Genomic DNA, 23,419 nt, shown 5'->3' on the forward strand with positions numbered 1-23,419 from the left:
AATTCAAGGACTAACAGAATCTTTACATCATCTCAAAGTACCCCTCCTCCCCACAAAAGGTCACTATTAATGAGGAAGGTAAAGTAACAACTTCATACTTGAGTAATCTGGCAGATACCACTTTAACTAAATATTCAAAATTAACCACTAGTAATAGGACAAAGAGCCCAAGCCACAGCAAGAGCCTCCTGGTAAGATACAGTGGGAAGAACAAAACATCATTTCTGAGTTAGTTCTTCCCAGAATGCCTAACCTGAACTCTAATTAGCAGGGAACATCAGAAAAATTCAAATTGATGGATGTCTTATAAAATACCAGGCCTAAAATCTTCAAAAACATTAAGGTCTTGGAATACAAAGCATGAATCAGGAACTATTCTTGACAAAGGAAAACCTTCCTTCTTCCTCCTTTCTTCCTCCCTCCCTGCCCCCTCCCTTCCTTCTTTCCTTCCCTCTTTCGTCCCTTCCCTCCCTCCTTCCTGCCCCTCTGTCTTTCTTCTTTCTTTTTGTTTTCGTGCATTATTTATTCTCTGCTTCCTTCTAAGGATTTAAAGTGGCTTATAAGAGAAGCCATACACAACAGGTAGGTGAAATATACAAAGAAAAAAAAATTCAGAAAAGAAGATTTTTAATTTCAAATTTAAATACAAATTTTTTTTTTAAAGATTTTGTTTATTTATTTGAAAGAGAGACAGTGAGAGAGAACATGAGTGAGGAGAAGGTCAGAGGGAGAAGCAGACTTCCCATGGAGCTGGGAGCCCGATGTGGGACTCGATCCTGGGACTCCAGGATCATGACCTGAGCCGAAGGCAGTCGTCCAACCAACTGAGCCACCCAGGCACCCCTTAAATACAAAATTTAATGTTGCTTCTATACATACAATTTATCTATTTTGTTCCCTTAGCATTGTGGAACATAGAAATTAAAGGAGTCAAACTAAATTACATTGATCTTATGAGAAAAGAGAACAATATGCTCTTTTCAATGGAAAGGGGCATTTATTTATTTAAAAATTTTTAAAAATCTATTTATTTAAGAGAGGGAGACAGGGAGAGAGCATGAGCAGGGGCGGGACAGAGGGAAAAAGAGAGATAACCTTAAGCAGGATCCATGCCAAATGCAGAGCCCAACACTGGTCGATCCCAGGACCTTGAGATCATGACCTGAGCTGAAATCAAGAGCCTGTGGCTTAACTGACTGAGCCACCTAGGTGCCCTGGAGAAGGAAATTTATTACTGCTACCTGAGTTTGAGTGAAAATTCTAACACGGGCTTTCTCTAACAAAGATAAATCAGTGTTCTTGTTTTGGAAAAACATGTAGTAACATATTTAAACTTGATTAGCTTGCTTGTTTTTTTTTTTTTTTTTTTACCAATTTTTACAAAACTAAAGTGGATTCCTTTAGGAGCTAATAAGAAAATGATTCAAGTTCATAGCCTTTTGGGCAGCTAATAATGCAATAAGAATATTCAGATCCTGGAAGAATGCACACACTAGAAAAATCTTTGAACCACACTTGACTATGCATGAGAAAGATCTAACTTTAAATTACACGTTACTTAATTTGGTTTGAGTTTTGGTGTTGATCAGCAGAAAGTTGGAGGTTATGCTCTACAAAAAGGAAGGATATTCAGTTCTGGTATTCTGTATTAATCTTGTAGTTCTTGAATTTTTTTTCTATCCTCCTTTCTCTCTAGATTTTGTGCATTTGTTTTTAACTGAGATTATGAGAAAAATATATGTTCTCTTACCTTTCAGAGATTTAAACAACCAAGAAATGCTTTAGGGAGGATGGTGGATCTGGGAGAAAGTTCTATGCAGCATAACAATCAGTTCAGTGTCTGCTAAGTGAGTCTATTAATCATCTTTCATGATAAAACAGAGGGAAACAGGAAAAAGACATATATTTTTAAACTTATCTCAATATCTCGGAAGCTGCAAATGAGAATTTGTCCTAAGAAACAGAAACTCAAACTTTGCCCACCAAAGCTGTAGGTTTTCTCTTTTTCTCCATAGCAAAGCCTCTCTTATGAAATGCACTTCGCAGGGCTGATTTTACATCCTTATTCCAAAGGCTGTAGATTAGTGGGTTCAGCATGGGGATGACAAGATTATTCAATATCTGAATTGTCGCACTGAGCAAGGCACTAGGATTTGGCTGGAGAAAGATGATGATTACCGGCCCATAAGCACAAAGAATTGCAGTGAGGTGGGCACTGCAGGTAGAGAAGGCTCGTTGTCTGCCCTCTGCTGAGTGAATTTTTGATATGGAGATCCCAATGCGAGTGTAGGAAACAAGGATGAGAGCAAAGCAAATGAGAGACAAAAGACCAACATTTGTAAAACCTACCTTTTGGGCTAGAGATGTGTCCCCACAGGCTAGAGGTAAGACAGCAGGTATGTCACAGAAGTAGTGGTCTACCTCGTTAGAGGCACAGTAGGACAGCTGGAAGGTGAGGGAAGTTAGAATGATGGTGTGAACACAGCCACCCATCCAGGTCCCGGTGGCTAAGATAGCACAGACCCTGTGATTCATGATGACCATGTATCTCAGGGGATAACAGATGGCGACAAAGTGGTCATAGGCCATCACTGTGTATAGGAAGCACTCAGTACAGCCCAGGAAATGGTAGAAGAAGACCTGGGCCATGCATCCCTGAAAAGAGATACTTTGACTCTGCCCTGAAAGGTATAACAGCATCTTGGGAACAGTTGTTGAAGAGAAACCCAGGTCAAACATGGAGAGGTTTCCCAAGAAAAAGTACATAGGGGTGTGCAGCCCAGAGGAAGAGATGATAGCTGTAAGGATGAGCACATTTCCCAAGAGAGTACACAAATAGAATGAGGAGAACAGGAAGAAGAGGACAGTCTCTAGGTCCTCTGTCCCAGGGATTTCCAGCAGGATGAATTCAGTCACCATTGTGTGATTTCTCATTTCCATGGAAGAACCAACTCTTAGGTGTCTGTGGAAAGAAATCTATGGTTAAATTTAATATGTATGTAAATAAACCGTGCTTAAGCCAGTGAAATGGAAAAGGATCCAGATGATGCAGATGTCTACAGAGTAGACTTGTCTTCATCTGCTTGCTTCTCTCCATACTGGGTATCTCTCTGGAGGTGCAGTTCCTATTTAAAGATGCCCCTTACTATGGTCTCACAAAGAAGCCCTACATGACCAGTCTCCTATCTTCCATCTTCATGTTCACTATTAAATTATATTGATTCCTAGTGCTGCTTTGTGATTCTAAAAGGATAACTATGAAGACTCAATGTTTGTGTTACAAACAAGGACCCTTCCAAGTTTCTTATATTTGTTTAAGACCATTTGCCCACATGAACTCTCCAAAAACCATTTTTGATCCTATAAGCCATACGTACAAAAGATACAGAATCTTTCCCACATTGTCTCCCTAGGTATGAGGTCAACAATGGCAAACTCTCCAAAGAAGGGTCTCAGAAAGCTCTTTATGAACACGAGATTGCATTAACAGGGTCCATATGCTCTGTATTTTAGTGCATGTGAGTACCCGGTAGCCTCCATTTTCCTGAATTTAGCACAATGAGTAACTGGTCGTGTCCCTTTCAGTCTCCAGAGTCTATAATTGTTTAACCAGACCTAAGCTAAGTACTAGCCTAATCTTAAGGCAGCAGAAGGCCCAGTGGTAGTAGAGGAGGCGCCTGTCCAAGTTCCATATTTTGAAAAATGCTGATATCTTTTAACTTTTACAATACACTAAGATCCTTAAATAATAGATCAACTCATGAAGGCTATTGCTTAAGCCCTTTATCTACCTATCTATCTATACTTTTAATTTTTTATTTTTTGTGATGATTATGAGGGGAGTGAGAGCCAAGGTAAGAGAAGTGAAGGGCAAGGTTTCGGGACTTACATGGCAATCAGGGGACGTAATTGGCTGGAGCTGCTGAATGCTGCTTTCCTTTCCTTCCCCAGTGAAGGAAGGAGACCTCCTCTGCTAAATCCCCATCAGCTTATAGTCTGCAGGTGGATATCCTGAACTCTTCTCTTTTCAGTCACTTTCAGATAGAATGTCACAAATCTAAATGCACTTTAATTCCTTCGCAGACTCCTGACTCTAGGAGCTGCAATCATTGCCAAATGATTTTAAATAACTTTCTCTTCCTTTGGGTATTAATCCCCCAAGTCAGGGATCCTAATTGAGCAAAAGAGCAATTAGATACTTAGACTAATTGGACCTTAGAAATGAGAGAGAGAGAGAGAGAGAGTGCAGGGGAGGAAAATGATTAAAGACTAAATCTTTTCTGACTTCCATTGTAAAATATACTTCAGTGGAATAATAATTTTGAAATATTCGTTTGGTGGTGCATATATCACACACTTAATATGCACATATATGTATTTACTATATATGTCCATGTTATGTGTATGTTATCGTAATAAGCAAATTATGTTATTTTACTGCACTGTATGATAGGATTGATTTATTGCAAACAACAGTAACCGGGGGTAACCCAGAGAATTAAATAAATGAGTGGAAAACCAGTCACATGGATGGGTGGAACTAGGGCAGCTCTAGGACCCTCAGCAGTAGGAATTTATGGAATGGCCTCCCTGAGCGCCACCACCAGATGAGTCAGGCTCAGCTGCCTTTTGCTTCCATGTGCCTCAGCTCCAGATTAAAATCTGAATTCCTTGGCTGGGTCATATGCTTACCTCTGTGGCCAGCATACAGGGTACAGTGGAATGGAGATGGGCAGTTCTCCAAAAGAGAGTGGAAAGGCTTATTGCCAGGAAAAAAAGAGAAGAAGCATGTTAAGAGGCCAAGAAAATACTTAGCTATCACTTGAAGCATCTGTTTTATATTGCTTGACATCTGTTCAAGCTTCCAAGTGAAATTCCTCATATACTCTAGAAGTATTTTTTTTTTTTTTTTGGCAAGGAATGACTTACCAAATTTCTCAAATACATTCATTCATTTGCTTATTTGTGCATACATGGATTCATTTGTTCCAACAAATACCGGTTATGACAGGGAAGGCATTGATTATTTGCAAGGAGAACCAGAACAATCTGGGAAATTGTGGTCAGACATAGTCCTTCTGCTCAAAAGCAAGTTTTTTAAGTCTGTGAGGCAAAGAGTTTTTTATAGTCTTAATTTAACCTCATAAAACTCTGATGAAATCTTCTATAGACGAGGAAAGTTAGGATAAAAGAACAAATCATGGAGGTCACTCTTAAAGGAACTAGGACTTGGACTTAGTCCTTAGGACTTTTGGCCATATGGTTTCTGATTTTCAGGGTTCAGTGCTTAAGGAGTGTTTAGGGGGCACTTGGGTGGCTCAGTTGGTTGAGCATCTAACTCTTGATATTGGCTAAGTGTCTTGGGATAGAGCACCAAGGCTCCATGTTCAGCGTGGAATCTGCTTGGGATTCCCTCTCTCTCTCTCTCCCTCTACCTACCCCTCTTCTCACCCCTCCCCACTGCTCATATGCACACTCATAAATAAATAAATAAATAAATAAATAAATAAAATCTCTGGGGCTCCTCTGTGGCTCTGCAATTAAACTTCTGCCTTAGGCTCAGGTCATGTGATCAGGGTCCTGGGATCGAGTTCCATGTTGGGCTCTCTGCTCATCAGGGAGTCTACTGTCCTACTGCCCCTCCTCCCACTTGTGCACCCTCCTGCCCTCCCTTCCTTCCTCCCTCTCTCTCTCTCTCTCATAAATAAAAAAATAACACTGCTATGTTCTGGTGAACAGGAATTGTCCTTGGTCTCTGCCTGCAAAGAGCTGACAGTCAAGTAAAAGAAGAAAGACATTAATCAAATCATCGTATATATCATTTATAATTATTTAATGTGGCAAATACTAGGAAGAAAAGTTGAATGGATTGAAAAGTTGTAATGGGAGAGTATTTGTGTTTGCTCATGTTCCTCCTGCCTGTCAGAACATAGGTGCACATAATAATTTGTAGCTACCTGGTGTTCCCTGAAGGTCAGGGAGGACTTCCCTGGGAAAATGCCATCTGGTCTGAGACCTGATGAGTGAGTAAGGGTGCAGGAGGGGGAAAGCACAGCATGTTCTAGGTGGGGCAAAGCATGTGCAAATGCTTTGAAAGGGAGCACAGCCCACTTAAAGGACTCAAAGAAAAGAATTGTGAGATCAGGCTTGAGAGGCTGAATGGGAAATGATTATTCAGGGCCCAGGTGGTCACTGTAAAGGTGATGGATGGTCTCTCTCCGAAGAGCTGGAAGAAATGCGAAGAAGGTTTTCAGCAGCATTGCATTAGAGTATGTCATGAGAGTGAGGGAATATGAAGAGATAGTCCTAGATGTTGGAGTGAGTTAGAATACACTGAGGGCAACAAATAAGGAGGATCTTTAGGCTACGGAATTTGAGATACTTGGTCAGGAAGAAGGAGAAAAGACAGTCCTGGGTCAGAGAGATGCTACTGAGAATGTATGTGGGTTATTGCCCTGCTTTGGCCTGATCTGATGACGCCAGGACTGAACTTAATATTTTACTCTTTGAATTTCCATACCTGAACATATCCTGAGAACCAGACTTTGATTCTGGGACTCAGGGAAAGCCCCCCACAGAGGTATCTTCTGGAAACACTCAGAAAATTAGAGCCAACTGAGGATAGAAACTAATGAGGATGAGAAACACAGAACCACACTCCATGGGATTAAGACATTTTATTACAAATCAGACACAATTTATAAACAACATAATATGTGTTACACTATTGGTTTTAGAAATGATTGTCCAGTTTTTCCTTCAAAGTAATTGTTTTTTTTTAAATTTTCCAGTTTGCATAATTAGCCTCTCTTGATCCCATAATGAGATGTCTATTTTCTTTTTTCTCTTGAAAATAGCTCTTTTAACACTATGACCCAGCAATTGCACTACTGGGTATTTACCTCGAAGATACAGATGTAATGAAAAGAAAGGCCACATGCACCCCGATGTTCATAGCAGCAACGTCCACAATACCCAAACTGTGGAAAGAGCCAAGATGTCCTTCAACAGAAGAATTCCATAATATATAATGGACTATTATTCAGACATCAGAAAGTATGAATACCTAGTATTTACATTGATGTGGATAGAACTCGAGGGTCTTATACTAAGTGAAAGAAGGCAATCAGAGAAAGACAATTATCATATGGTTTCACTTGTATGTGGAATATAAGAAATAGCACAGAGTATCCTGGAGGAAGGGAGGGAAAACTGAATGTGAAGAGAGGGAGGGAGACAAACCACGAGAGACTCTTGACTCTGGGAAACAAGCTGAGGGTTGTGGAAGGAGAAGTGGGTGAGGAGATGGGGTAACTGGGTGATGGGCATTAAGGAAGGCACATCATGTGATGAGAGCACTGGGTGTTGTGTGCAAATAATGAATTAATGAACACTACATCAAAAACTAATGATGTGCTATATGTTGGCTAATTGAATGTAAAAAAAGAAAGAAAATAGTTCTTTTAAAAATCAAATGTTATAATCTCATTATAAAATTGTTAAGAGTAGAGAAGAAGCATATAGAAGAAAGTAAAAATCACCCCAGATTGGATGACCCATTTTTAATATTTGGGTGAATACTCTCTTCAACCACCCGTTTATACACAGATGCATTTATATGAAGATAAAAAGTAGGCATAAGTATTCACAATCTTTTTGTTGCTTCGCCTGCTTATAGGAATTTTGTCTTTGACCGTCCTGTTCCCTGGACCTTTGTTTTATGGAGTCAGTGTATTGGGTAAGGCAAAGGAAAGATTCATGAATAATAGAAAAGGCCAGAGTAACTTGTGGAAAATAAAAGGAAGAGTTACAGTTGGTTAAGAAAATGGATTTTTGAAGGGTTTGAGGACGGAAATTAGAAATAATGTGGGATAGCTCTCATACATCAGAGGTAGTAAAAGGAAAAAAGCTGGAATAAGATTTTTGGGGCAGTGTGTGTAGAAGGTCAAACATTTGCTTTCAAAGTTACAGCAAAATTGCTAGATTATGTATAGCTGCATGAGGATGGGAGCTAGAATCCTACTTTGAACCATAAGCAAGCTGTGCGACTTAAGGAAATTTAGCTGACACCCCCAAACCTTGTTTCACATTCTACAAAATGATCTCAGCATTCTTACATAGGTAGATTAGATAATATACATAAATCAGTTTCACGGCGCTGGATAAGGGGCGAGCACTCAGTGAATGGTAACTCTAGGCAGATCCCTTGAAGGCTACCTCAGGCTACATCTCTTCTCTGCCCACATCAGACTAAGGTATTTAACAATTAAACTGCAATCTGAGAGGGTTCAGTGGTATATGTAGTTACAAGACCAGGGAGAGACCTAGCAAACTAAAAAAACAAAGGATATGTGAAAAGTGGATAATCAGGTTTATTTTTAAGTTGTGGTAAATTACATAGAGCATAAAATTTACTGTCTTTACCATTTTTAAAAGATTTATTTATTTGAGAGAGAAAGAACATGTGTGAGCAGGGGAAGGAGCAGAAGGGGAGGGAGAGAGAATCTTAAGCAGATTCTGTGTTGAGCGTGGGGCTTGACCGGGGGCTTGATTTAATGACCCTGAGCTCATGACCTGAGCTGAAACGGAGAGTCAGTGCTTAACTGAGGGACCCATGTAGGTGGTCCTATCTTTACCATTTTTAAGTGTTACAGCTCAGTAGTGTTAAGTATCTTTGTACTGTTGTGCAACCAATTTCCAGAACTTTTTGCAAAACTTGTTGCAAAACTGAAACTCTATATTCATTAAACAACTACCCATTTTCCCTTCCGCCAGCCCTTGGCAACCACCATTCTATCACTTGCCTTTTTGTGACTGGTGCATTTCACTTAACAGCATATCCTCAAAGTTTATCTATGTTGTAGTATGTGTCAGAATTCCCTTCCTTTTTAAGGCTGAGTAATATTCTATATATGTATAGACCACATTTTGTTTACCCATTCGCTATCAGTGGATACCTGGATTGCTTCCACCTCCTGGCTATTCTGAATAATGCTGCTATGAACATGCTATGAATATGAATATCTTTTCCAAAACTAGTTTTCAGTTCTTTTTGATATATGCTCAGAAATGAAATTGCTCAATCCTACGGTAATTTTAAATTATTTGAGGAAGTACCACACTATTTTCCAGAGTAGACGCATTATTTGACATTCCCACCTAGAGTGCACAAAGTTTCCAATTTATGCACATCCTTGCCAAAAATTATTATTTTCTTTTTTAAGTAATAGCCATCTAAAGGGTTAGAGGTGATGACTCACTGTGAGTTTGGCTTACATTTCCCTAATGATTAGCAATATTGAGCATCTTTTCATATGCTTGTTGGCCATTTGTGTGTTTCTTTGGGGAAGTATCTATTTCAAAATGGAGCTGCCCATTTCCAATCAAATTATTTGTTCTTTTTTGTTGTTGATGAAGTAAGATTTTTAGAAGTGGTTTGCACACATATGTGTGTGTGCCTATGTTTTAAATACAATGTTATGTTGATTGCTTGCTAAAGTTTTCATATAAGAAAGATTTAAACTGTTTTAAAGGTTTTCTTTCCCTCCAATGCCAAACAGTCATTGCAACACTGATTTAGAAATGGTCAAAATAGTGGTCAGAGTCCATTCACATTTCAGCTTTTATCCACCTTTAATTTTACTTAAATGTGGACCTATATTTAAATTAGTGTCTATTGTTGTCATGCATTCTAATTATTTCACTCATGGGTTTTTTTTGTGTGACTAAATATGCAATATATCATAATTTCAATGGTTGAGTGATATTCATTCATTCATTCAATGAATTTACACTGGATTCTTACTATGTCACTGGGTGATGTCCTGAGAACATGAGAGTGAATAAGACAGACAAGAAATCTGCTGAACAAGTATCAATATAAGTATGATGAAATCTGCCTGAAAACACCATCTAAGCTTTACCAGATACCATAGCATTACCCTCAAACTGTTTTTTTGTTTGCTTATTTCTTTGTTTTACAAAACAAAAACTCTACTATATGAAGGTGACATGAAGATTAGATAGTATCTGTGAAACGTTCATCATAGTGCCCGGAGAACAGGTCATGCTCTATAAATATTAATAGGGGTGCCTGAGTGGCTCAGTGAGTTAAACCCTCTGCCTTCGGCTCAAGTCCCAGGGTTCTGGGGTCGAGCCCCACGTAGGACTTTCTGCCCAGCAGGAAGCCTGCTTCCCCTCCTTCTCTCTCTCTGCCTGCCTCTCTGCCTACTTGTGATCTCTGTCTGTCAAATAAATAAATGGAAGTCTTTGAAAAAAAATATTGATTAATACTGTTCTTGGCAACATGGAGGAACAGAAATGTTCATAGGCAGAAAAGAATATTCCAAGTTCAGCGAGATAAATGAAAGGAGAGTGATCTGGCACAGAGAGGGAATAATGAGGGGTGCTTCTGGGCCACCCCTCCTCACTATGTTCAATGAGACAAAATTGTCCATTAGAGGAAGAAGAAATCTGTCTCCAGATGCATGCTATGCCCCATGGGTTCCTTATCCAGGAACAAGGCAGGAGGATAACATTAGTTGTAGAGTTATTTCTAGGGCCCCAGGGGTTACAGAGATAACAAACATAGAAAATCTTATTAGGAAAACAAAATAGAACACTTTCAAGGAAGCATTTTCTATTATTTAAAAGGAGGAAATATATGGATGATGTTGAGAAATAAATTTCCAAAATCCATTTTAAAAAACCCATAATTTAACTACATTGTGGAACACTCTTTTCAGGGAACTTTTCACTTCTCTGTTTCTTAAGGAATATATTAATGAGTTCAGCATGGGTGAGACAATATTATTTAATATCTGCACCATGGCATCAAGCAAGGGGTTGGGTGTGGGGTGCAGATAGATGATGATTACAGGACCGTAGGCACAGAGGATTGCCGTGAGGTGGGCACTGCAGGTGGAGAAAGCTTTCTGCCTGCCCTCTGTCGATCGGATTCTCAGAATGGCAATCCCAATGTAAGTGTAGGAGACACAGACACTGAACCAAAGCACTGAAGCCAGAAAGGCAACATTAGTGGAGCCCACTCTCCGGGCCAGGGAACTGTCAGCACAGGCCAGGGGTAAGACAGCAGGAATGTCACAGAAGAAGTAGTCCACCCGGCTGAAGTCACAGTATGTTAACTGAAAGGTGAAGGAGGTCAGGATGGTGGCATGGAGACAACCCACCAACCAGGCTGCCACAACCAAACCCACACAGACCCCGGGTCTCATGATAAGCATGTACCTCAGTGGATAACAGATGGCCACGAAGCGGTCATATGCCATCACAGAATAGAGGCATCCTTCAGCAGACCCAAGGAAATGGTAGAAGAAGAGCTGAGCAGCACAGCCCTCATAAGAAATAGTGTGGCTTTGGCCGGAGAGGTAGAATAGCATCTTGGGACAGGTTACAGATGGGAACAGCATGTCAAAAATAGATAGAAGTCCCAGGAAGAAATACATGGGGGTGTGAAGGGTAGAGGAAGAGACAACTGCTGTAAGGATGAGTGAATTTCCAAGCAGGGTGAAGAGGTAAATAAATGAGAAGATGACAAACAGCACAGTCTCCAGTCCCTTTGTCTGAGGTATTCCCAGGAGAATAAACTCATGGAGCTCTGTGTGATTCCTCCTGTTCCTGGAGCACACAAGATGGTGAAAGCATGGATGCAGAAGCTGACTCGTGGCAGACACAATACCAACACATTCATCACCAATATTTTTTTACATTTTTAAAGAAGATTTTATTTTTAAGTAATCTCTACACCCAACATGGTGCTTTCAGTTACAACCCCGAGATCAAGAGTCACATACTTGCCAACTGAGCCATCTAGGTGCCCCAGTCTTTGTTTAAATATAAATGTGATGCTGAAATTAAGAATTAGGGATTCTACCGAAGATATTTAGGGGGTGGTAAAGCACATGTATGCTTTTATGTCTCAAGATATCATCTTCTTTCAAGAGTACGGATACAAAGCAATATGAAACACTATCATGGCTAAGGGAATGAAGACCTCAATACTGAACAGATTAACATCCACAACCAATTATGTGGCAACAAATGCCCTTAACTTGACTAGCCTGGAAACCTTATCCTCCTGATTCCTTTTCAGAAAGCACCTAGTGTTATTCAAAGCCATTGTCAAATACCCTAAATTTTAGAATGCTCTGAAATTATTACTTTTGTCCTCAGACTACTTTAAGTCTTCTTTATTAACCTTGGGAGTCAATGGCTGTAGTGAGCCTCCTTTTGGCTTGAGAGTCCATGCCTAATGAAAGGAATTTAGGTACACAATGAAATGTGCAGTATCTAATTCCCAAACTAGAAAAGATAAGATGAACTTTGAACATCTTCACAACTGATGGCAACTCATTGTTTTTTCTTGCTGGTGGAAAAAAGTCATGTATGTGATAGGTGGAAGTAGAGAGCTAAGGAAGAAGAACCAACCTTCCTGAGGAGAAGGAAAAGGAATAAGTCATGATTGGTGCAAAGTTTGTTGTGTAATAGTACAAAGTTCCCAAAGAGGGTAGGGACCCAAAAGGGTTGCCATTTTGGCATTCAAATCTAGGGGTTTTCATAAGCTATTTTTGGGAACTATCTTGAGTATCCTGAATGTGGGCCCCTTGTGGATTGACTGCTAAGGTGTGCCAATTGGGATTTTGATCATGCACCTATCAGGTTCTATTCATGTGTTAATGGTCTTTTGGGCTAATATCTGGAGATTAACTGCCTCGACTTGTGATAGTGACCAAAGTTTTATGGTTAATTGCTTTGTTTCAGGATGTTTTGCAGAAGTCTCTTCTACAGAGGTTACTAGACAGGATACTACTGTGGTCTTGCCTAAGTTGTAAAACAGGAAACTAGTGTGGTTTCATTTTAGCTGTCCCAGCTCCCTGTTTTCCTGTTGGGGACCCTGTCCCTGATTACCTAAGTGTCCAACAAACTCCTAAGAATACGACATATTAAAAGAGCTTGGATTAGAGATCTAAAGACCCAAGTTCAAGTTCTGATTTTTGGTGGTGTGACTATGGATCAGCAACTTAACATTTCTGAACCTCATGTTCTCATCTATAAAGAAGCAGAAAGCACTCCCTGTACCAGTAGCCTCAACCTGAATTTATCATTCCAACGAGGCCATTATGAGAATGAAAGAAGGAATTGCTAATAATTAAGGCAGTACGATAGTGGTAACATAGGAAACTTTCTGCCACTTCTTAGAGTAATCTCAACATTATGCCCCTCATTTGTGTCCACAAATCTGTATTTTGATATGCAGCACTGTAATTGTGTTCCTTGAAATGTGGGTTATTTTTCTTTTTTAAATAGGCTCCATACCCAGTGTAGAGCACAATGTGGGGCTTGAACTCACAACCCTGAGATCAAGAACTGAGCTGAGATCAAGAGTCATATGCTTAACCAACTGAGCCACCCAGGGGCCCCAAAATATGTGGTAGCCTTGTAATTATGCCTGGTATATAGTAGCTACTCACTAAATGTTTTTGATTAACTGAGATAATATTTATTTCTCAGAATTATTGTAAAGACTAAATATGATGATGTTATGAAAGATCTTGATACATAATAAAGTGCTATATAATGGTTCATTATTATAATATTTATTATAGAGGGTCTCATGCTAAAGAATTTGGGAAGTTGTTACCTGCATGAAGATGATAGTCAGTGTCTTAATGAGGCCCCTATAGGAAATACGGTACAGGAGGCCAAAATAGGTATGGTGACCAATACCTGAGAAATACATTTTTGGAAAAGGAGAAGGAAAGGGAATGTGTATGAAGAAATATATTAAATCTTTGAAGAATTTGAAAGAGAACCAGGAAAATGTGTTTTATATATCTTTGTATCATAAAGGTTATTTTCTCTGTGCCATAGAAATATAATTTCTTGGGGTGCCTGGGTGGCTCAATGGGTTAAGCATAAGACTTTTGATTTTGGCTCAAGTCATGATCTCATAGTTATGAGATCAAGCCCCATGTCCAGGTCTGCGCTCAGTAGGGAGTTTCCTTCTCCCCCCCCCCCCCCGAACTTCCCCCCACTCAAATAAATAAATAAATCCTTAAAAGAAGAAATATACCTTCTCCATATCAGGAAATATATCTAATTTTTAAATTCGAAGCAACTGTGTGGTGCTTGGAACATGGAAGATATGACTTAAGGCATGGGGAACATAAAAGAATAAATGAATGCATTCCTGAATGCTATTTGATAGAGTGATGGAGGAAAGGATTCTAGTCATTGCGTAAAATGAGAAGGAAGCCCTCAACTGTGATTTCTTCCAACAATTCTTGCTACCCAGGACTCCAGAGTTGAGAGTAAAGTGAAAAGTTGAGAAAGATGGGGAGTTGCTCTGAGACTTACATGATCGAATTGTCATGACTGGCTCAAGTAAGGAAAACAAATTTCCCCCTCCTTTTATCTTCAGTTTCTTCTATAGAGGTGTGGGGCTCTCCATTTCAAATGTTGTCTTCCCTAGGTGCCATGGAATTGGACTCGGGCGCTCTAGCTGTAGACCTCAACTGGTCTTTTGCATTCAGACTCACTCAGAGGGAGGATGCTATATATTCAACAACTGTCCTATCACCTAGTGTGATTTCCTCAGAGTTAGCAGAAGCAAAATAATCTCCTATCTGTGTAGGATTTTCAATTACTTCATAGTCCCTCTGGAGCCCCATCCGTGATGTAGTTCAAGACCCAGGGAACAAGAGCCCTCTGAGCACAGGGAGCAATTAAATGCTGGGTGTTGAGAGAGTTTAAGAGTGAAAAAATAGTACATGGTAATCAAGATAAAAAGGAATTAGGAGTCAAAGAACTTGTGGAGCCACCAACCACCCCATTTTTCTGTTCTGAGTAGACTTCCCATGGAATCCTTTTGTCCTTTACAAACCTCAGAGATTTGGCTGCTTCTTTGTCATTTCTTTACCCCCTTTCCAATTTCTACCTATTCCCTTACCTCTTCCAGTTGTAGATGAAATTCTAGCACGGTGAAAACATACCCACTTTGGAGCCAGAAGGTTCTGGTATGGAGAAGAAGCCTGTTTCTCATTAGCTGTAAGTCCTTGAGAAAGTCAGTAGTTCTTTCTGAACCTTAATATAGCCATTTATAAAATGGAGTTATAGTATTTCACAAGGTGATTGTAAATGAAATAATGCTTACACAGTTCCTGATATAAACTATTTGCTCCTCTGATTTTTATTGAAAATAGATGGAATGCAGACTTCTCTTCATTATTAGAAACTTTGCTTTTTTCCCCCCTTACTCTTGCCCTACCCAATCTTAGGATGAAGTTTTGTTTTCTTTGTCTGTTCGCTTAATTTTTTTTTTTAATTTTTATTTTTTATAAACATATATTTTTATCCCCAGGGGTACAGGTCTGTGAATCACCAGGTTTACACACTTCACAGCACTCACCAAAGCAAGTTCGCTTAATTTTTTGTTTGTTTGTTTTGCCCCTTTTTTTAGTTTTGCTTATTTTAACTACTAGTAATTATAGTGAGAGACATGGTGAGTAACAAAAACAAAACAAGCTAATATTTCTAGAGTTAATAAAAATGTAAGAAATTTAGGAATCCTTCTCATAATAATAGCCTGTTCTCTAAAGAACCTAAATGATAGAAGACTTCCAGACTCTCAGCATTTAACCAGGCTAACCAAGAAAGGGGAAAATGCCCCAAGAAAGGGAAAGTGGAACTAACATTTGAAGAGTGCCTACTTGTGACAAATGACTTTAAAAATCCTATTTTATTTAATTCTCCGAACATACGTATAGGGTAAGTATTATTAGTTTGCTTCACAAATGATGTCATGGATCCCACCAGAGAAGTTAAGTGGCTTTCTCAAGATTCCACAACTGTTCAGTAGTAGAGGTAGGCATCGAGCCTAGACTCACAGACTGATTTCAATGGCAAAACCAAGTTGGTATTAAAACATCAGAACCTGATTCCTAGTTTTCCTCAAAATTTTTGAGCCTCTGGATGAGGAAGGTATGCCTTCTTTTCATCCTCAGGGATTTAGACCCAAGAGCTTCAACCTGCCTATCTCCTTTTGTACTTATTTGTGCTTGTCTGTCCAAAGTATATTTGCTTGTCGTCGATGACAATTACTACTGTTAAACTATAGTCAGCCTCTTCTAAGGAGTTTCTGACGAGCAACTAAGTGGCTTTGTGGCGGCAGTCATTAACCCTGTGTGAAATTAAAGCTGTTCATCCTACTGTGTAAATTACTTAACACTGGTTTCTTTTCTTTTCTTTTTTTTTTTTTTTTTTAGATTTTATTTCTTTATTTGACAGACAGAGATCACAAGTAGGCAGAGAGGCAGACAGAGAGAGAGGAGGAAGCAGGCTCACTGCTGAGCAGAGAGCCCGATGCGGGGTTCGATCCCAGGACCCTGGGATCATGACCTGAGCTGAAGGCAGAGGCTTTAACCCACTGAACCACCCAGGTGCCCCTTAACACTGGTTTCTAGTAAGAATTTAATATAAAGTAGCTAGATCTGTATTTTTTTTTCCAATCCACCTTATTGCTTATCTACCCATTTATGATAAGTTCCTTTAGGGCTCGGTTTTCATGTGATCTCTTCAAGCATAAAATTTGCAAGTTAGATAAAAATGATGGCTATTAATGGCAATTGTTATCACTGATAGGTCAGGTAGTAAATGCTTATAAGACTTGTGTACATTTCTGAGCATTTATCCATTTGGTCTGTTTGAAATCTATTTTACAATAGCTGTGATAGATAGCAATCACAAGACCTAAGGGTATACAACCATCAGCATTTATACGTATTTATTCATTAATCAAATAATTTTATGCATTTTAGGCACTTCTTTACTTAAAGGATTAAAAAGTTTTAAGAACACATAAAGGCTGTTGGTGGGAATGCAAGCTGGTGCAGCCACTCTGGAAAACAGCATGGAGGTTCCTCAGAATGTTGAAAATAGAACTGCCCTATGACCCAGCAATTGCACTATTGGGTATTTACCCTAAAAATACAAATGTAGTGATCCAAAGGGGCACATGCACCCGAATGTTTATAGCAGCAATGTCCACAATAGCCAAACTATGGAAAGAACCTAGATGTCCATCCACAGATGAATGGATCAAGAAGATGTGGTATATATACACAATGGAATACTATGCAGCCATCAAAAGAAATGAAGTCTTGCCATTTGCGACAACATGGATGGAACTAGAGCGTATCATGCTTAGCGAAATAAGTCAAGCAGAGAAAGACAACTATCATATGATCTCCCTGATATGAGGAAGTGGTGATGCAACATGGAGGCTTAAGTGGGTAGGAGAAGAATAAATGAAACAAGATGGGATTGGGAGGGAGACAAACCATAAGTGACTCTTAATCTCACAAAACAAACTGAGGGTTGCTGGGGGGAGGGGGTTTGGGAGAAGGGGGTGGGATTATGGGCATTGGGGAGGGTATGTGCTTTGGTGAGTGCTGTGAAGTGTGTAAACCTGGTGATTTACAGACCTGTACCCCTGGGGATAAAAATATATGTTTATAAAAAATAAAAAGTTAAAAAAAAAAAAAAAAAGAAAGAACACATAAAGGGCTCAAATATGATAAGAACAAGAGGAAGTCTTAGATGAATCACCAAGGAAACATTAGAGGAGAGAAAAGAACAACAGGAGACTTCTATGAAACTCCATGATGATAAGAGAGATAGATAGGAAGTAGGAAATAAGGGGATGGCCAGAACAACTTGTTCAGACCTTACTAAGTCTCTCTCTCTTTTTTAAAGATTTTATTTATTTATTTATTTACTTACTTATTTGAGAGAGAGAGACCACATGAACAGGGGGAGGGTCAGAGGGAGAGGGACAAGCAGACTCCCCACTCAGCACTCCCCACGTGGTGTTCCATCCCAGGGCCCTGAGATCATGAACTGAGCCTAAGCCAGACAGTTAACCAACTAAGACACCCAAGGGCCCTGTGTTAAGTTATCTCTATGCAGTAACACAAACAGCTCTTCTTTCAGGAAGGGAAAAACTGGAAAGAACTGGATGGAAATAAGCAGCATTCTATGATCAACACACACGGGCATAAACAGAGTCTATGTGTTGTCTTGGTAGGTGCGGAAATGGATCAGACCCTGTTCTCATAATTACAGACCTCTCTCTCATTTTCTATCAATATGCTTTTCATATTCAAAAGAAGTTGTTGGCTTTAAAAGTTTACTCTTCTTATTGATCATAATCAGATATAGGGAGGTGAAGGAGCGTGTGGCTCAGAGCCCAGATAAGTGTTATGAATCATAGAGAAATTCATTACTTTCTCCTGTAAAATCTGTGTTAATACAGTGGTTCTACTCCATGAAAGCCTCGGGGACTTGGGACCCTTCTGTCTTGTGGACTCTCATTCTTAGGGGTTCTCACCCTAGTCTCCATAGTCTAAAGTGGCTCAGAATGTATCTGCATTCCCATCAGTGAATAGGAAGAGGGGAAAGTGAGGAGGTCATAATCTTTTCTTCGAAAGGGTGTGGTTGCCCATGTCATTTTTTATTTCCCATTGACCAGAACTTAGTCCTAATGTCACACATTTAGTTTTAAGGGAGGCTGGGAAGTGTCCTTAGTTCTGAATGGACATAGACTTGGCTAAACTTGGGGTAAACTTGAGAGTTGATATTGGAGGATGCTTAGCAACATGCAGTCTCAAGGACAGATTTTTGGGTGAAGACACCTAATCTAAAGTAGGTTGTGTTTATTCTCTATTATATTACAAATTTTGTTTTCCTTAAGCATTTATACTATCAGATATTTTCTTTTTTATTTACTTGCTTATTTGTTTATTGAATATTTCTTCCCCCTGTAATGTAAACTTCACCTAGGAAAGGATCTTTGTGTCTTGTTATTGCTACAATGACAGTTTTTAGAACAATGCCTTGCCTACAGTATAAGTCCAATAATTTTTTTATGTTTTTTTTTTAATTTTTTTTATTTTATAAACATATATTTTTATCCCCAGGGGTACAGGTCTGTGAATCACCAGGTTTACACACTTCACAGCACTCACCAAAGCACATACCCTCCCCAATGTCCATAATCCCACCCCCTTCTCCCAAACCCCCTCCCCCCAGCAACCCTCAGTTTGTTTTGTGAGATTAAGAGTCACTTATGGTTTGTCTCCCTCCCAATCCCATCTTGTTTCATTTATTCTTCTCTTACCCACTTAAGCCCCCATGTTGCATCACCAAGAAGTCCAATAATTTTATGTTGACTAAAAGAATGAGTAACATTTTCTCTTTTACTCTCTGATCATTGGATTCATTTAATAGTCTATATACAAAGAGGGAAATTATTCACTGTGTTTATGGAAAGTATGAATAAGCAGATAAATAAAATGTATTCATATTTTTAATGGCTATAAAGGTCTGTTTAATTATGTCTATTGTGCCAAGTACAGAGGTCTTTCATATAAGTGTCCTTCTGATAACCAGCATCATAGGTATGTTTCCTGATTCCGTTCCTTCCAACCCAGATGCCATGCAGAGTCTGTGGCAGATGTCTAGTTTTAATTTCTCCAGTTCAGCTGGGTCAGATGATAAACTGTCCGTTTTTCCAGCATCTCCCTGTTGTTGACCAGACACTGCAGCCAACAGAAGTTACAGTCAGGAGAAACAATACCAGATGTGATTTCTACCGAAAGCAAAGGGTCATTCCCTTTCACAATTAATTTGGTACATGTAAGGAACATAGTCTCAAAGCTTAATTATGATAAAATAGAATCTGTGCTTATATTGTGCTTCACTATATGTGTGTGTGTGTGTGTGTGCACGCACGCGCGCGCACACACACAGACATACAGACACACAGATATCACATCCATTAAGATCCCTTTGGTCTTTAGTAACAACCCAGAGAAGTAGGTATGCCATTATTTTCATTTTGCAAATAAGATAAACTCAGAGAAAGTAAATGGGAATGACATTGCAGAGACCAAAATTAACCTGAGTTTTCATACATTTATTCTCTTGAACCTATACATAGTCTCAATGGTAATATGATTCTTTTAAGTGTCAGATTTAGCATCATTTTGAAATAGAGAAGACATAAGAAACTTGGTTGCTTCTAGTATCCTTTAGCCGGAAAATGAGCATAGATGTTCTCACTTAAATTGTTACCCCCACCATCAAAAAACCCAAAAAACAAAAACAAACAAACAAAAAAACCCCAAACCCAAACCAAACACCTTAATTTTATGATCCCAATGAAAACCCATAAACCACCCATGATTGGCAGACTTGGTCCCTGTAAGCATTGCCCTGTCTCCTCCTCCTCCTCTCTGGCCATCCCTTCCCCCCATGATGTTAGGAAGGATGTTAGGAAGTCAATGATATAATGCCCATAAAGGTCAGGGCCTATCACACAGTATTATTAGTAGGGCCCAGTGCACAGTAAGCCCTTGATAATTAAATCTGTTACAGAAAGATGATGTGATCTGATGTGATTGTTGCTCTTCAAGCATTTCACTGGTTAAAGAAAATCTCTTCCCTTTGCCTATCCTCCGATGGTTCCCTCACTGAGACTAGGCAAAGGAAAACAAGCAAACATCATAGGGTTGAAGAATTTTCCCTTGATCCCTTAATCAGGCAGTCGCTACTTTATAACCGGTCCCTAGAAGGGGCAGGTCTTCCCAGAAATTTTGTCAGCGGCTGTTTTCTGCTAAATGTGACTCAGAGCCCTCAGACTTCCTGAAAAGGTAGGTGACCTGCGGCTGCTCTCGCTGGGGCTGAATCCCAGCCCTCCACTCTAGTGGCTGAGACCCGCTCTTTTCCCATCGCCAAATCTGCCGGGGGCTTGTTTTGACTGCAAGCCCAGGGGGTGGGAAATTGAGTTCTGGTGTTAGGTCTCTGGAGGTTTTCTGCAGGTTTGGCAGTTTAGGGGAGTTTTATGAGGGCTGGATAGGGGATTTAGGCATCCCTGATCCTCTCAAGGTTTTTTTTTTTTTTTTTTTTTTTAATTTTTATTTTATAACTTTTCTTCTCTTTTATTTTACCTTTGTCTCTTTCTTTTTTGTAGAAAATTAATGTTTTCTCATTTTTATCTAATTTCATGCTGTGGAAATGAAGTTTAAAACCCAGCTGGGTTTCCTAATCCCTTTCATATAGAGGTATTGGAGGGGTGGACTGTGATCCCTTCCGCTAATGCTTGGACGCTGCAAACCTAGAACTGAAAGTTTAAAGATTAAATCGCTTTCTCTTTCTGTCTAAGCCCCACTGCGTATTCAAATCGCCTCTTGCGCTGGATCACGAGTTTTCAGCTGGTTCCCCGCAGCAAGCTGCAGGGGTGTGGCTCGCTGCGCCACTAGCTCGTGGGCTCCTCTTTCTCCCTGGCGGGGGGCGGAACTGCAAGGAGCCCAGACTCCTGGATTCCTGAGGAGTCCACCTTCACACGCAGCCCCTGGCTTAGGGGGCTTCTTCAAGTTGCCTCGGATTCAGCACTTTGACCTTGGTCAGCTGCTGTGGTCAGTCTTTGCCACCTGTTGCTAGGTGCATTTCTGAAATGCCATCCTGAGGGGCCCAGGACTAATTGTGACCCACTTCAGTTTGTACTGGGAACGGTGGGAGAGAAGCTGCAGAAATGAAAATTTTCCTCAGTGAGGGATTTGTTCTGGGGACATAAGGCTGGTTTATGTTTTGGTTTTGATTGGTTTTGTTTTGTAGGAGATCGCTCTCTGCTCTCTCTTCGCCTGGAAGCCACCTTTGGTGAGTATCACCAACCCTTGGTGAGTATCGCCAACCCTTGGAGCTTTGCTTGCCTGACCTTTCTTCACCTGTTGCTCCCCTGTGTCCTGGGTCCTTCTCCTGTTTTAAGCTTCCTCCTGATGTTATTAGAAATTCTTCCCTCCCCCAGCGACAGCCTGTTCCCCCAGAGAGCTTACCCCAGTCAAGTGTCTGAATGAGAACCTTTCCTGAGGATTCTCTCCTCACTACAACTGCCTCTGCCCTCTGTGTTTCTATCAAACACGGACCATTTTAGCTACACTCAGTTTTTATCCAGTTCTTTAAGATAACAAACACCAAACCAAAAGCCTGATTTATTTGGTGCCGATTTGTGGAGATGGGACACAGTCTACAAGAAGCACCATCGCTATGAGACAGATGAGTCACAGGGAGTTGCTCTGGTTGGGGGTAGGGTGTGAGGTTTTAAACAGTGATTGGAATGAGCATAAAGGGTCTAGAAGCATTTCTGCCAAAAACTTCACTATCCGTGAGGGGGGTGTTGTTCTGGGAAGGAAAGTTGCCCTTCTCAAGAACCTACATGTTTTTCTGGACTGTGGACGGTGGATTCCTGAGTGAAGTTTGGGCTTCCCCAGGACTCATCTGCCCTGGGACTCTGGATAAACACATTAATTTCACTTTCCTTCAGCATTCCCTGGGCACCAGGCAATTCTGTTTTAGTTCCTTAAGTTGTATTTTCAGTGAAAAGTCCCCTAACTGGTACTAGAAATTGCAGATTGTGTCACCCTTGACAGAGCAGGGAGAGGCAACATCACAAGTGATTCTGTTCAGAGTGGTTGGAGGGCAGCTTCTAGGGCTACTAGGGCCAATGATTAGTACAAGACCTACCTGCTTATTCTCCGGGTTAAAGAATCATAATGTAAATCATAATTTAGGTATGTAAATTTATCTCCTTGTTACCATATCACGTGAAGTGGTGGTCTAAGATTATAATAAAATTCGGAAGATACGGTTAGGACAGCTTGATTTAAAACAGAGGATGTGTTCCATACATGATATGTATATATGTATATCAGAATACCGTGGACAAAGGAAACACACAGTGGTTTCAGTTGTGAGCCCCAAAAGAAAAGCCACAAGGGTAAGTGATCTAAGTTGCAGGGGCCCATTTTAGATCAAGCAGTTCCTTATTGAAGCAGGTCTCTGGGTAGCATGATGCAAAGTTAACAGCCAAGGTCTGTTTAACAACTGTAATAATTATAACAGGAGCAACACTAGTCTATTACCATTGATTAAATGCTTCCCATAGACCAGGCGCTCTTCAAGGGATTTCCCATATATAAATTTACATATGCGTATATGAGAAATAGGTACATGGTTTTCATTTTAGAAGGAGAACACTGAGTTTCACAGGGGTTAAGTTCATTATACCCATATACCTAAGGAATGGTATATTACATATACTTGTGAAAAAGTGGAACTGGTATTTGACCCAGCTTCGGGGTGTTTCAGAGACTTCCTGTGTAGTAGGGACTTTGTGAATCTTACTGCTTCCCCATCTGGGTCTGGCATTTAGAAGGAGCCCTCCCATTGGCTTCTTTGTCCCCATCTTTATAGCTTCTTTCTCCTTCCAGCTCCATCATTAGTCCTCTGAATGTATTCTTATGCCAGAGAGTAGCACATAAAGTGTGGCATTTGAATAGATATC

At 40.0% G+C, this 23,419-nt stretch overlaps 2 protein-coding genes across 51 annotated transcripts in view; one reads left to right on the forward strand and one right to left on the reverse strand.

Moving 5' to 3' along the window:
- Positions 1-1,968: 1,968 nt before the first annotated feature.
- Positions 1,969-23,351, reverse strand: LOC309841327 (uncharacterized protein; the record flags this gene model as incomplete). Its single annotated transcript, XM_082684203.1, has 3 exons — positions 1,969-2,976; positions 10,725-11,637; positions 23,260-23,351. 3 exons carry the CDS (start codon positions 23,349-23,351, stop codon positions 1,969-1,971), a joined length of 2,013 nt encoding a protein of 670 aa, XP_082540329.1.
- VWA5A (von Willebrand factor A domain containing 5A) overlaps positions 20,629-23,419 on the forward strand; it is a 28,987-nt gene continuing 26,196 nt past the window's right edge. For 4 of the 50 annotated variants that reach the window (XM_082683774.1, XM_082683809.1, XM_082683790.1 and 1 more), the window contains exons 1-2: positions 20,724-21,140; positions 21,694-21,735. The gene's annotated coding sequence lies outside the window, so the exon portion shown is untranslated. Of the gene's footprint in view, positions 21,141-21,162; positions 21,520-21,693; positions 21,756-23,419 lie in introns of those variants that run through there. The other 46 variants (XM_082683773.1, XM_082683767.1, XM_082683801.1 and 43 more) reach the window with 35 other exon arrangements.

This window comes from Mustela nivalis (assembly GCF_964662115.1).
Source record: "Mustela nivalis genome assembly, chromosome: 9".
NCBI classification, from domain to species: Eukaryota; Metazoa; Chordata; class Mammalia; order Carnivora; family Mustelidae; genus Mustela; species Mustela nivalis.